Source organism: Adiantum capillus-veneris, chromosome 3 (genome assembly GCF_014529385.1).
Source record: "Adiantum capillus-veneris isolate H3 chromosome 3, ASM1452938v2, whole genome shotgun sequence".
NCBI lineage: Eukaryota > Viridiplantae > Streptophyta > Polypodiopsida > Polypodiales > Pteridaceae > Adiantum > Adiantum capillus-veneris.
Window position 1 is genome coordinate 148,256,201 of NC_140933.1, and position 12,620 is coordinate 148,268,820.

The 12,620-nt window shown below is 43.5% G+C and overlaps 1 protein-coding gene across 3 annotated transcripts in view; it reads right to left on the reverse strand.

Annotated features, from left to right (window-relative positions):
• Positions 1 to 8,914: 8,914 nt before the first annotated feature.
• LOC147461904 (non-structural protein) overlaps positions 8,915 to 12,620 on the reverse strand; it is an 89,037-nt gene continuing 85,331 nt past the window's right edge. For 2 of the 3 annotated variants that reach the window (XM_086509376.1, XM_086509377.1), the window contains exon 7: positions 8,915 to 9,337. In XM_086509376.1, coding sequence (XP_086365502.1) covers positions 9,286 to 9,337 — 52 coding nt within the window. In that variant the 3' untranslated portion in view covers positions 8,915 to 9,285. Of the gene's footprint in view, positions 9,338 to 9,606; positions 10,147 to 12,620 lie in introns of those variants that run through there. The other variant, XM_086509375.1, reaches the window with a different exon arrangement.

The following is a 12,620-nucleotide window of genomic DNA, read 5'->3' on the forward strand; positions in this document are numbered from 1 at the left end:
TACTAATTGGGTTAAGCCTTTGCATAAAGGAGGGGATGTAAAGAATGTAAGCAACTACCGGACTATAATGATTGGGTCTCTTATGGCAAAGTTGTTTGGGTGCATAATGGAGATGAAATTGAGTGATTGGGCTGAAGAGAATGACAAGCGTGCAAAGGGACAAGCGGGTTTTCGTCGATGCCATAGCACCATTGATCATCTTGTCACTCTTCGTGTTCTCATGGAGGAAAGTCGGTTGAAAGGCAAGCGATTGTATTGTTGTTTTGTGGACTTTAAGAAAGCCTTTGATATGATTCCACGTAACAATTTGTGGAGAAGGATGGAAGAACTCCAAGTGCCAAGTGAGTTTATGCTTGCGGTTTCTCGAATCTATGAGAAGGTGATTTGTCAATTGCGCATGGGAAGAGAAATTTCAAACATTTTTGTAAGCACTATTGGGGTTAAACAAGGATGTCCATTGTCACCAAATCTCTTTGGTCTATGCATCGATCAATTGGAACAAATGGTACTTGACTTTATGCAAGAAGAAGGCATTGAAGAGGTCACTATTTGCAATGCGATAATCATGCTTTTGTTGTATGCGGATGATGTAGTGCTTCTAGCACACACTTTAGAAGATGCATAAAAGCTTATGGTTGTCCTTGAGAACTTTTGCTTGCATAGTGGACTGATTGTAAATGAATCCAAAACAAAGGTTATGCTTGTGAAAACCAACCATAAGGAGAAGCCATGCATTGTGTACAACAACGAGACACTTGAAGTTGTTGAGAGCTTTAAGTACCTTGGCCTTGAGGTTCCATCCAATCACAAGTGGCATGAATATGCTATGCGTCGTTTGGAAGCGGGAAAGAGAGCATATTATGCATTTGAGAACATGTGTAATGCGGGAAACATCAAGTGTTGGGTTCTCAAGAAGTATCTTTTTGATACATTGGTGACACCGGTTCTTCTTTATGGAGTTGAAGTGTGGGGCGGGAGCATTTCAAAGTCTACTTGGAAAGAGTTTGAGAATGTCCAAAAGCGTTTTCTTACAAACTTTCTCCAAGTTAAGACACAAACACCATATATGCTCCTACTTCTTGAGTCGGGATCTCTTCCAATTGAGGTTATGGGCATGGAAAGGGTTGTGGAGTACATGATAAAGATGCGTCAAAACCCCTCACATCGACTTCCTACAATTGCATGGGAAGCAAGCAAAAAAGTTCAAAAGACGCATAAAAGCAAGATCTTGAGCACGGGATGGATGCAAGACATAAAGAAGTGGTTTGGGAGATGGGATGCATTACACTTGCTACATGATGCTTCAATTGACTCTCAAGTGAATGAAACTTTTCTACAACGCCAATGTATTACGGCTTGGGAGAAATCCGGTGGGTCACGCTTCATACATTACACCACCTATATTGCCCCCAACTACAAAACCATGTTCTTCGCTGAGAGAGGAAACCATACTCACACTTACATGCTTGAGCCTATTCCCTTGTCTGCGATACGCACTATCGCAGCAATTCGGCTTAGCTCCCATTTCCTTCGATGCGAGATAGGGCGTTGGGGCAATGGAGAAGAGTCAAATCGATTGTGCACATTATGCTCACTGCAAGTTCGAGAGTCTGAGTACCACACACTACTAGAGTGCTCAGCTTTTGATCACATCCGAACTTGCTTCTCTCACATTTTCAGCAATAACTTAGACCTACACACTTTCCTCTCCCAGCCAAAGTGTGGGCTCTACATTGCGACTCTCATCACTACAATTTTGGAGCATCGAGAGTCACTCATCAGCCATACACATACTACATCACATGTAAATTTGGTCCCATAGGTCATATTTGACCTCCGAGGACGATAATAAAATCTATCTATCTCTCTCTCTCTCTCTCTCTCACACACACACACACACACACACACACACACACACCACACACACACACACACAGAGTTGTATGTGTGGGTGTGGGTTTGTGTGTGTGGATGTGGATGTGCGTGGATGTGGATGTGCGTTTGCGTGTGAATATAAAAAAAGGAAACGGTATAACCTTTCTATCACCCAAGTGTGGCAGATTGGTTATGCCATTTCCCTCTTGAATATCATTTCTTGAGTTCAACTACCGTATCTTTGAGGCTCTTGGGACAGTTTCCTACGACGTTAAAATCCTCTTTTTCTCGGGTGTGTGTGTGTGTGTGTGGGAGTGTGCTAATAAAAATAGGGAAACGGTATAACCTTTCTATCACCCAAGTGTGGTAGATTGGTTATGCCATTTTCCTCTTGAATAACAGGTCTTGAGTTCAACTCCCGTCGGTTGAGTTCTCTTGGGATAGTTTCCTATGATGTTAAAATCCTCTTCTTCTTCTTTCCCTCCCTCCATATCTCTCTCTCTCCCTCTCCCTCTCTCTCTCTCTCTCTCTCTCTCTCTCTCTCTCTCTCTCTCTTCTCTCTCTCTCTCTCTGTGACATTGATAAATTACCCCTTTCCAGTATTACCCTCCTTGTCTCTCACAGGGACCAAGATCACCCAGCTCATCAGAGAGGACTTAATTTAGTTAGACACTAGGAGGACATGGACACAGCCTATGTGTGTGCTTGGAATGAAGATGGTTTTCCAGAGAGCATCTCCGTAAGCTTACAGAGGATGGTTTTGTGACCAAACCCGCCTACATGAACACTCATCTATCCCATGGATTACGATGTGTTATTGGACAGATGTGCACATCATCACATAAGTTAGAGATTGAGATTGCCAGATTTAGAGGATTACCAAAAGAGGCTAGGGTTGAGAGAGAGAAAGGCGTGGTGGGGAGGGGGGGGGGAGGAGAGAGAGAGAGAGAGAGAGAGAGAGAGAGAGAGAGAGAGAGAGAGAGAGGAGGGGGGGGATTGTGAGAGGGAGAGGCGGAAATGCCTTCTACTTTTTTTTTTCCTTTAAGAGGGAAAGAGTGGGGGGGAAGGGGGTGCTTTAGATAAGAAGGAAAAAAAAAACCCAACCCCAAGCAATAGCGATAAAGCACCCCCTTCCCCCCCCACTCTTTCCCTCTATTTTTTTAATAAAAAAAAGGTAGAAGGCATTCCCCCTCCCCCCTCTCCCTCTCACAATCCCTCTCTCTCTCTCTCTCTCTCTCTCTCTCTCTCTCTCTCTCTCTCTCTCTCTCTCTCTCTCTCTCTCTCTCTTTTTCCCTCCCTCCATATCTTCCCTCTCTCTCTCTCTCTCTCTCTCTCTCTCTCCACACCTTGCACTCTCTTAATTCTAGCCTCTTTTGGTAATCCTCTAAATCTGTCAGCCTCAATCTCTAACTAATGTGATGATGTGCACATCTGTCCAATAACACATCGTAATCCATGGAATAGATGAGTGTTCATGTAGGCGGGTTTGATCACAAAACCAACCTCTGTAAGCTTAAGGAGATGCTCTCTGTAGAAATCCATCTTTGTGCCAAGCACAACCATAGGCTATATCCATGTCCTCCTAGTGTCTAACTGTATCAAGTCCTCTCCGATGAGTTGAGTGATCTCGGTCCGTGTGAGAGACAAGGAGGGTGCGTCCAACGAATATTGGAAAGGGGGTAATCTATCCAAATCACTAGTGCTTGTGCTTGGATTTTTGTTCTTTTTTTTTCTAAAGCACCCCCTTCCCCCACTCTTTCCCTCTGTAAAAAAAAGAAAACAAGAAGGCACTCCCCCCCTTCTCTCTCTCTCTCTCTCTCTCTCTCTCTCTCTCTCTCTCTACCACATCTCGGTCTCTCTCAACCCTAGCCTCTGATGGTACTCCTCTAAATCTTCCAGCCTCACTGATGTGATGATGTGCGCATCTGTCCAATAAAACATCATAATCCATGGGATAGATAAGTGTTCATGTAGGCGGGTATGGTCACAAAACCATCCTCTATAAGCTCAAGGAGATGCTCTCTGTAGAAAGCCATCTTCGTGCCAAGCACACGCATAGGCTCTATCCATGTCTTCCTAGTGTCTAACTGAATCAAGTCCTGTCCGATGAGCCGAGTGATCTCGGTCTGTGTGAGAGACAAGGAGGGTGCGTCCATCGAATACTTGGAAAGGGGGAATCTATCCATGGAGAGAGAGAGAGAGAGAGAGAGAGAGAGAGAGAGAGAGAGAGAGAGGGAGGCGGGCACAGGGAGAGAGAGAGAGAGGGGGGGGGGGGGGGGGGGGGGGGGGGGGAAGACAGGGGGAGAGAGGGGTGACAGGGGGTGGACACACACACACACACACACACACACACACACACACACACACACACACATAGAGGATGAGGGGAGGGGGGGGCGGGAGGGGACATGGGTATAGAGTGATAAGAAAAGAGAGAGGAAGAAGGGAGTGGAGGACCTTGAGGAAGGGAGGGGGTTGCTGGAGGACAAGATGGAGGAAGTGAGTGCAGCTAGAGGAGTAAATGGAGAGAGGAGGTGGAGGAGAGGGAGGATGTTGGAGGAGGAGCAAGGGAAGAGGAGGAAGCACATGAGCGGCGAGAGGAGGAAGGAAAGGTAGGGACGGCGGTCCTAAAAAAAAAAAAAAGCTCTCTCCAAAGCTCGCTCGAAGACCTAACTCCGCACGCTTAGGAAGCACTTCAAACCCCACTGATGTTGAGCCCAAAGGTAAGGAAACTAGAGCTTCATGGCCATTTCTAAAAGGAAAAACATTTTCAAAGGATGGGAAACCACCTTTTAAGAAAAAAGCGATCGAGGGACCTAGGCTTAGTCAAGAAGACTTTGAGAGAGCAAAGTAAGAAAACCTCTGTTTCACCAATTTGTCTTCAAATCAGACTGCATGGAATTGTCCCAAGAACAAGAAGAAAGGGGATGATGATAAAGAAAAAAAAGTTGACAAGGGCAAAAATAATAAGCTTATTCAAACCCTCTCTTTGCCTATGGTAATGAAAAGTATAAACCAATAGAGGTTTTGGATGTTGACGGTACTAACACTTCTAGTCTGTCAACTAAAATATGGAGATCCAATTTTGGACCACATGACTTAGCTAGAATGCATGGATTTGTTAAAGGCAAAAGGTTGACAGTTATGATTGATGATTGTGGCACTCATAACTTCATAAATTATACTCTTGTCACGAAATTAAAAATTTCCGGCAATCTAGCACACACTAGTATGTAGTCTCCCTCATGTGGGGAGAATTTAAGAATTTATGGGATACCTCAGTATCCAATTTGGAAGTAGAAATTCAATGGTACAAGAATAACCTTGACTTCTAAATTATGAATATGGATCATGCAAATTTGGTCTTGGGGAGAGAGTGGTAATGGGGGTTGGGACCTTTACGTTCTTTGCAAATTCAAATGCTTGTAATTAGAGAGTCTTGTGAGTTGTACACAGTTTAGTGTCAACCTTATGTGTAGTCTTCCAATGTTTTTGTACAATCTTCTAGTGTTTCTGAAATGAAGAAAGATCTTTACTTTTCGTCTATGTCTAATGATTGTGAGCATAAGAAAACGTTAAATGAGTTACTATATGAGTTCAAATATGATTTTCCTTTTTTTTTGCCTTGTGGTTTGCCTCCAAAAAGAGATGAAATTGATCATGTTATTGGTTTGGTAAGTGAGGCTAAACCTCTCTATAAATCACCTTATAGGAGAAGAGAAGCACACCATCTAGAGGTAGACCGTAGGAAAAAAGATAAAAGAATGCATTGACGAGGTCTTCAAGAAGCCAAGCAACTCACCATGGACAACCCCAATTCCGTTAGTAAATGTCCATAAATAGAAAGCGAGAGAGAGAGAGAGAGAGAGAGAGGAGAGAGAGAGAGAGAGAGAGAGAGAGAGAGAGAGAGAGAGAGAAATGAAATGAAATGTTATATTAACGTCTTCAAAAGGCCAAAATGACCTATGAGACCAAAAAGTTACAATTGGTGAATTTGATACCATGTCTGAGTACGAAAATTACAAAGTTACCAAGTTACAAAGAACTAACACTAAAACACTAAGGAGAAAGGAAATAAGTGGAAAGGGAGGGAGGGGGGGGGGGGTTGTGGGTTCAGATGAAATCTCTCATCGATCGCTGTCGTATCTCATCGACCTCCTCCATGGTCAGAACTCTGGTTGGGCGTCTTGCATGTCGAGCTAGAGTGATCGGTATCTTCTGTTACAACCTTCATCGGTAGTGGCAGACCCCCCGAGGTCATGGACGTCTAGATCTGCCAAGTTGAGTGGCTTTGTCAAGCAGTGTACCTCTACTATGAGTAGGCTCTGAGATTTGCTCTAATGACTGCTACGTTGGCTCTCCTCTATCTGGTGTAAAGCACTCTATGATTCGTCTCTGAGACTATCTTTCCCCTGATGTCCTCAGCAAGCTCTCCCTAAATCGCGCAACTCTAGCAGGAACAAAGTCTGTGCAGCTCTAGCACGAACAATCCGAGACACTTCTGATCCTTGTATCTCATGACTCTAGAAAAAGGTTCGAACCTTCTTTGAACAGGCAGTGGAAGCGGCCGCGTATCTCATAATATGCCAGGCAGTGACATGTGTAGTGCAGCTCTGTCTGTGGCTCTAAGTTATATAGGTGACATATCCTGGCTCCTCCCGGCACCCCTCGAAATCGGCCAGTCTCGATCTGGAGCTGATGTGAGGATGTGCATATCTGTCCAATAGCGCATCTTATCCCATGAGATAAGTGTGTATCCATGTATGCTGGCCTAGTCACAAAGCCGTCCTCTGTGAGTTGGAGAAGATGTTCTCTGTAGAAGGCCATCTTCGTGCCCAACTCATGTGTCAACTGTATCCATGTGGTCCTGGTATTTAGTTGAATCAGATCCTGACGTATGAGCCTGGTGATCTTTGTCCGTGTGAGAGACAAGGAGGGTGCATCCAAGGAGTATTGAAGCGGGGGTTATCTATCCATGTTGAGACCATGCGACTAAAACCATGATGTCATCTGTCCATACCAACATGGTGTATCGCCTTGTAGAGCTAGTTATCGAGATGACTCCAGGGCAAGCCGAGCGTATCTGTCTCTGGGAGATCCCATAGACCGTGCATAAAGGAAACTGATCTCGTCAATGCCTCCACCACGGAGGGGGGGGGGGGGGGGGGGGGGGGGCGGGCGGCGCGGCTAGCTCAGCTCGGATAATCTCATGTGGTACCTGAGGCCTTAGCTCGAATCATCCGAGCGATCATAGAGACCAGAGGCCTCTCCATACATCTCCATCCATCTGTGTTGCCAGATCTCCCATGGTGGTCTACTGAGGGTCCCCATACCTGAACTCCATAGAGCATAGTTGGAGTCACTAGAGTGTCAAAAAGCCAAAACTTTGTTCGCGGTTCTTGAAATTGAACCTGCGAACACATCCTCTCCAGTCCTCCCAAAGCTGCATATGCTCTCATCAGTCTAGTCTCTGATGCTCTCCCCTTCCATATCTCAAAATGTGACTCTCTATACCCATTGCTTCAAGGAATTGTGGTACATAGCCTTTTGAGTCCACACAATTCAGATATTCAAAAACACATGCAAACAAGGAAGCCAATACATTAGTCAAAAAGAGAAGTTGAATTTGAGCAACATTTAATTTTTTTTGTCAACCGCCAATCCTAAATATGATAAGACATCATCTTATGATCACATATTTTGAACTCCTAAATGGTTACATCGTTTTATGGACAGTAAGACCTTATGGTATGCCTTTGAAAAGGTGCAATTGATTCTGTTTGTGACTCAATAGTATTAACTCTACCAGCTCTACCTTTGATTTGCTCTTTGCCATTTGCAATACATGGTCATGTTCCTCCGAGGTGCAAGGAGTTGCGTCAATAACTAGAACTTCATTGTAGCTTGTTGATGACATAAGGAAGAGGGGATATTTTTCTAGCTTGACCAATGGGGGGCTTTTTTGCAGCGTGAATAAAGGGGAACTTTTGCAATGCTACTACGGTGTTGTATATGCATAGAAACAAGAAGCAAGTAGTTGTTTTTATAGTTCTAAGGTGGCTTTGTTAGGTGGAAAAATTTTCATATTTTTATGTACAAATAAAGTGGTCAAGAAGGTGGCCACAATGTGCATGGTAGCTTAGAGGTTGGCTTATATATACAAATCATTATTTCTTACTTACGCAACAAAATAAGTTCTTTTTGGTTTGAAGGATGCACAAACGGACAGATGTGGAGTAAACAAGAGAGGAAAAAAAGACAATGTGAACACATTCTACAACTTATGTTTCATTCTTTACTGTAAGGAATTTAACTTGTGTTTCTGTGCGCACGCAAAAACATTCAAACCGACTACAATACAAGTTCATTGCTACATGGAGACATCAAGGAAGAATGGTAGAAATTCACCAGAGGTTCTTTATTCACACCAAGTGGGCAATTACCTCTCCGCTCAAGAGCATCAATAAATACTACCTTTATACCGCTAAAATTTGTAGTGTCTTGTTTTTCTCTCCTCTTTAACTCCACATGTATCCATTCGTGCATCCTAGGAAGAGAGGAGCTGATACGTTAAAGTAGAAGTTAACTTTGGCTAGCAATTTTTTTGGGTCGATTGTACTTCCCCATGCACCACATTCCTTTTTTGGTAAAGCAATAGATGTATATGGACTCTCGACTCTTGCTATAACCTTTCTTTTTTACTAGTCAAGGTATTTACTTTTTCGGACATGTTGAATGAATTATATTGTTTTATGCAAATTTTCCTTGTTTCTATTTTAAGGAGCTTAGCTGGCTAAAACACTATCCCACTATGGTTTTTGGAATGAAATGAGACAAGAAGTTGACAACATTGCTTTGGGTGGACTTTTTAACATCATTTTGGTCATCGGCAAAGCTAGTGCAAAGGACATCTCTTGAAAGACATAGATGATTTCTAGACAGAAGACATCATTATACTTATGTTTTAGGAAAATTGTCTCAACTCCTTAAGGTTTCAATACTTAGCTAGCTTCCAAACCTCCTTAAAAAGAGTCCTCTCTCTATAACTCTTTAGCATCTATCTTATGAAGTTAAGAGATAAGAATATTTAGGTATGCCCTTCAACACGGGTATTGGAAAGTCGAGATGCCTCTCACCACCTCAATAAGGATGGTGGCGATGGTGCAATGTGCTTTCCATTCCAATACAAAAGGTTTATTCCTCATCTTGTCCCTACAACAGAATGAAAAAACTTGTTCCTACAACACAAAGGACAAGAACACAAGATTATGTTACTCACATTATTATATTCCCTTACACTCATGATACCACCAGAATTTTCACAACTTGGTTAGCATTTTGGCATCAGGCCTGTGTCATTCTCTGTAAAAACGTTTGCTGGACGAGATGCCATTGACAGGGAGCCTTTCCTTAGGCAATATAATTACACTGGCCACCCTTGATATTGAACTTGCATTGAAACCTGTGCCACTCATCAAAATACAAATCACCGAGACTGAGTTGGTCTGCATGGGATTTAACATGGGCAAACATTTATGTAACTGTGTCCTGCCTTCACTCTTTTGAAAACGTTCTTACAAAGCATGGCATTTAAGACACACTGAACATGCCAGTAAAAACAGCTCCTATATCTCTGTTTGCGAGCCAATTGCCAGTATTTAATTGGGTCACTCAAAGAGTGATGGCTGACTGCCCTACCTAGCTCACTAGGAATTGCACGGACACCTCTAAATATGCTAAGTTAATATTCTAACATGGACTCACACCTTCAACTAGACTGTTGAAATGCCATAACAGTTTGTGCATGTGCAAAAGAGAGTATATTTCTGCAAACATTATATAATTATTGGGCACCAGCCACTTTCCCTGTCTGGAAACATTGTTCAGAATTTGATTCCAGGCAGTCCATAGAAGTCCATGGGGTTTAGACTCAGTTTTGCTAAGGGCTCCCATGGCACAGATGCTATATCAAGAATTATCGCCTCCCAGCTTGAGCTAAATTATTGGGATTGCCCTAGACTTTTTAGAATGATAGTTAAAAAGTCTTGATAGAGAAGTAATCAAGAAAAGCATATAGTCACCTTTTCTATTCTCAAGAGCCTCTTAACTTAATTCCTAAAATAAAAACATTTATTCATTTAACGTCTCTGGAAGCCTTTCTTTGGGCAAAATATGATACGGGTCGTAATATTTAGGATGACTCGAATCAGATTGCAACTTGGCTCACACCTTGCAGTCACCTCTCTTCTTGTACACGTCAAATTGATCTGCCTGCATAAGATTTCTGCATCCTTCAAACACATTTAACTGTATTCTTCAAGCAGAGAACTTACCTAAACCTCAAGAAAAGAGGGTACATTCTGCTGCTGGGAAGGCTGGGTTGCACAAATGTGAAAATGTGAAGGTGTAGGGAATGGTCCTTGAATGACCATTCCCCATAATACTGCAACCGCATGGCGACCGGCGGAGGCCAAGAGCCATTGGCAGGAGCAGTATTGTAGGGAATGGTGTCACAAACTGCTGAAGTGTCAAGCCACTGAAGAACTGAGCCACTCTGCAGACCCCAGTTGAGGGGCCTAAACCCTAAGAATAAGTAGACGATGAAGAAGTTCCTACCAACTATGGGACCCTGTCAGATGGGGCCCAAGTAACCCAAAGACATTAAAATAAAGCAGTTGATGACGTGGCAGCAGTACGAACGCTCAGCAAATTGCGTTGACATGCTGACGTCGCAGCCTATACGGATTTCCGCGATTTGCCCTTCCGTAAATCACGCTGGCAGCTTTTGGGCATCTACTTTTGGACCAAATTCTTTTGAGGTTGAAGGCTTTTCATGTAAACTGCTTTTAATGGCCAAGGGCCTTTAAATATGAGGCTAGGGGCTCATTCTCTGGCACTCTTTTGGAAGAAGGTGCAGAGCGTGGAGTACCGGCTTGTACTATGTTGGTGCAATATAAAGAAATACCGAAAGGGGCGCCAAGGTTTGGGGCCAATTCTCTCTAAGGTGGAATTATGCCACTCCGTGTCGCGTATGCTCTCTCTCTCTCTCTCTCTCTCTCTCTCTCTCTCTCTCTCTCTCTCTCTCTTCAAGTTTTAGTTGTGGTTGGAGTGCTAAAGTTTGTTCAGTCTGTTCTTTTCTATTGGCACGGGGTGCCCGTCTTGTGACAGTGGTATCAGAGCATCACGCGTGTGCTTTTCTGAAAGCATACCGGTCCTACAAGAGAGCAGACAGAGCAAACTAGAGGCTACTGGAATTTTATTTGAAATATCTTCAGGGCCCGACATCTACTTTTGGACTAGATGCTTTTGAGTTTGAAGGCTTTTCATGTAAACTGCTCTTAATGGCCAAGGGCCTTTGAATACGAGGCTAGGGCTCATTCTCAAGCACTCTTCTGGGAGAAGGTGTAGAGTGTGGAATACTGGCTTGTACTGTGTTGGTGCAATATAAAGAAATACCGAAAGTGCGCCAAGGTTTGGGGCCTATACTCTCTAGGATGGAATTCAGCCACTCCATGGTCAACTTGCATGGATTGCTACCTGCCATGCATGGAGTCCAATTAACCAGCATGTGCCTTGCATGGGCCACTTGGCCCCTGACTTGTGCCATACATGGGCCTTCCAAGTTTCCACCAACCTTTGCATGCCCTGCTAGTTTCTAAGCGCCAATAGTCTTGCCCCTTTGTCTACATTCTCTGCCAGTCCCTGCATGCTCTGCCAGTTTCCCTTCTCATGGGTGCCTGCACAGGTTTAGCAGCATAATCTCCTATTGCTCTCCTGAAACTTCTCAAGTGGTTTCTGCAAAATTTCATAAAACATATCAAATGCTTTCAACACTTCCAGATATTTAGTCTTGTCCATGGCCATGGACCAAATCGGTGACACCCTCACTAGCTTGGAAAACATCCTCCTTCGCAAGCTATTACATGGCCATCTTTCATTAAGACCGCTACCTCTAGAAGCATCACATTAAACCTCAAAAAACGTCTGCAAATCTGGTAACTTCAACACTGGCCCTCCAATCAATTTGTGTTGGAGTCTCTTAAAAGCCGAAATCTATGAAGGTCCCCAAGTGAACGGTACCCTTCCTGAGTCAGAGTGTGCAACAGCAAAGCAATCTATGCGAACTTTCTGATTAACCGCTTGAATACAGTACGAGTATAATCCCTAAAAGCTACGAACATCATGCACACATGTACATTCTTTAATGTAGGCCAATCTCGAATAGCCACCACTTTACTGGATCATGCTAGCACCCTTGGAAAAAACAATGTGTCCCAACAAGTGTATCTTTGTCAGAAAGAACTCTCTTCTTCCGTTAATCACCAATTTGCATTCATGCAGTTTAACACTTGCAACAAATGCTCTCAATTTTCTAGTTCAAATTTGGAGAAAACAAAAATGTGCCCACAACCTATCTATTGTAACCGGCCTGTTCAATCCAAAAAGGGCGGTAGACTTTACTTCAAACCTTGATTTAGCTTTCACCCATTATTAGTCGTCTATTTTACCTGTACTTTCAAGACACAACAAAGGGGAGAGGGATACAGGCTGCTAGATTGCACCTGTATGAGTAGACCGACACCAGATTGGCCCCTAACTTAGGCGCCCCTTTCGGTATTTCTTTATTGTTCAAAAGAGGGAATAAACGTTGTGAATCCCTACAAGCTGCCCCGCACAAACTCGGCTGAATTTCCACTGTTCCAGCCCGATTTCGGCAGCATAACTGTACTAGGACACTTCACAGT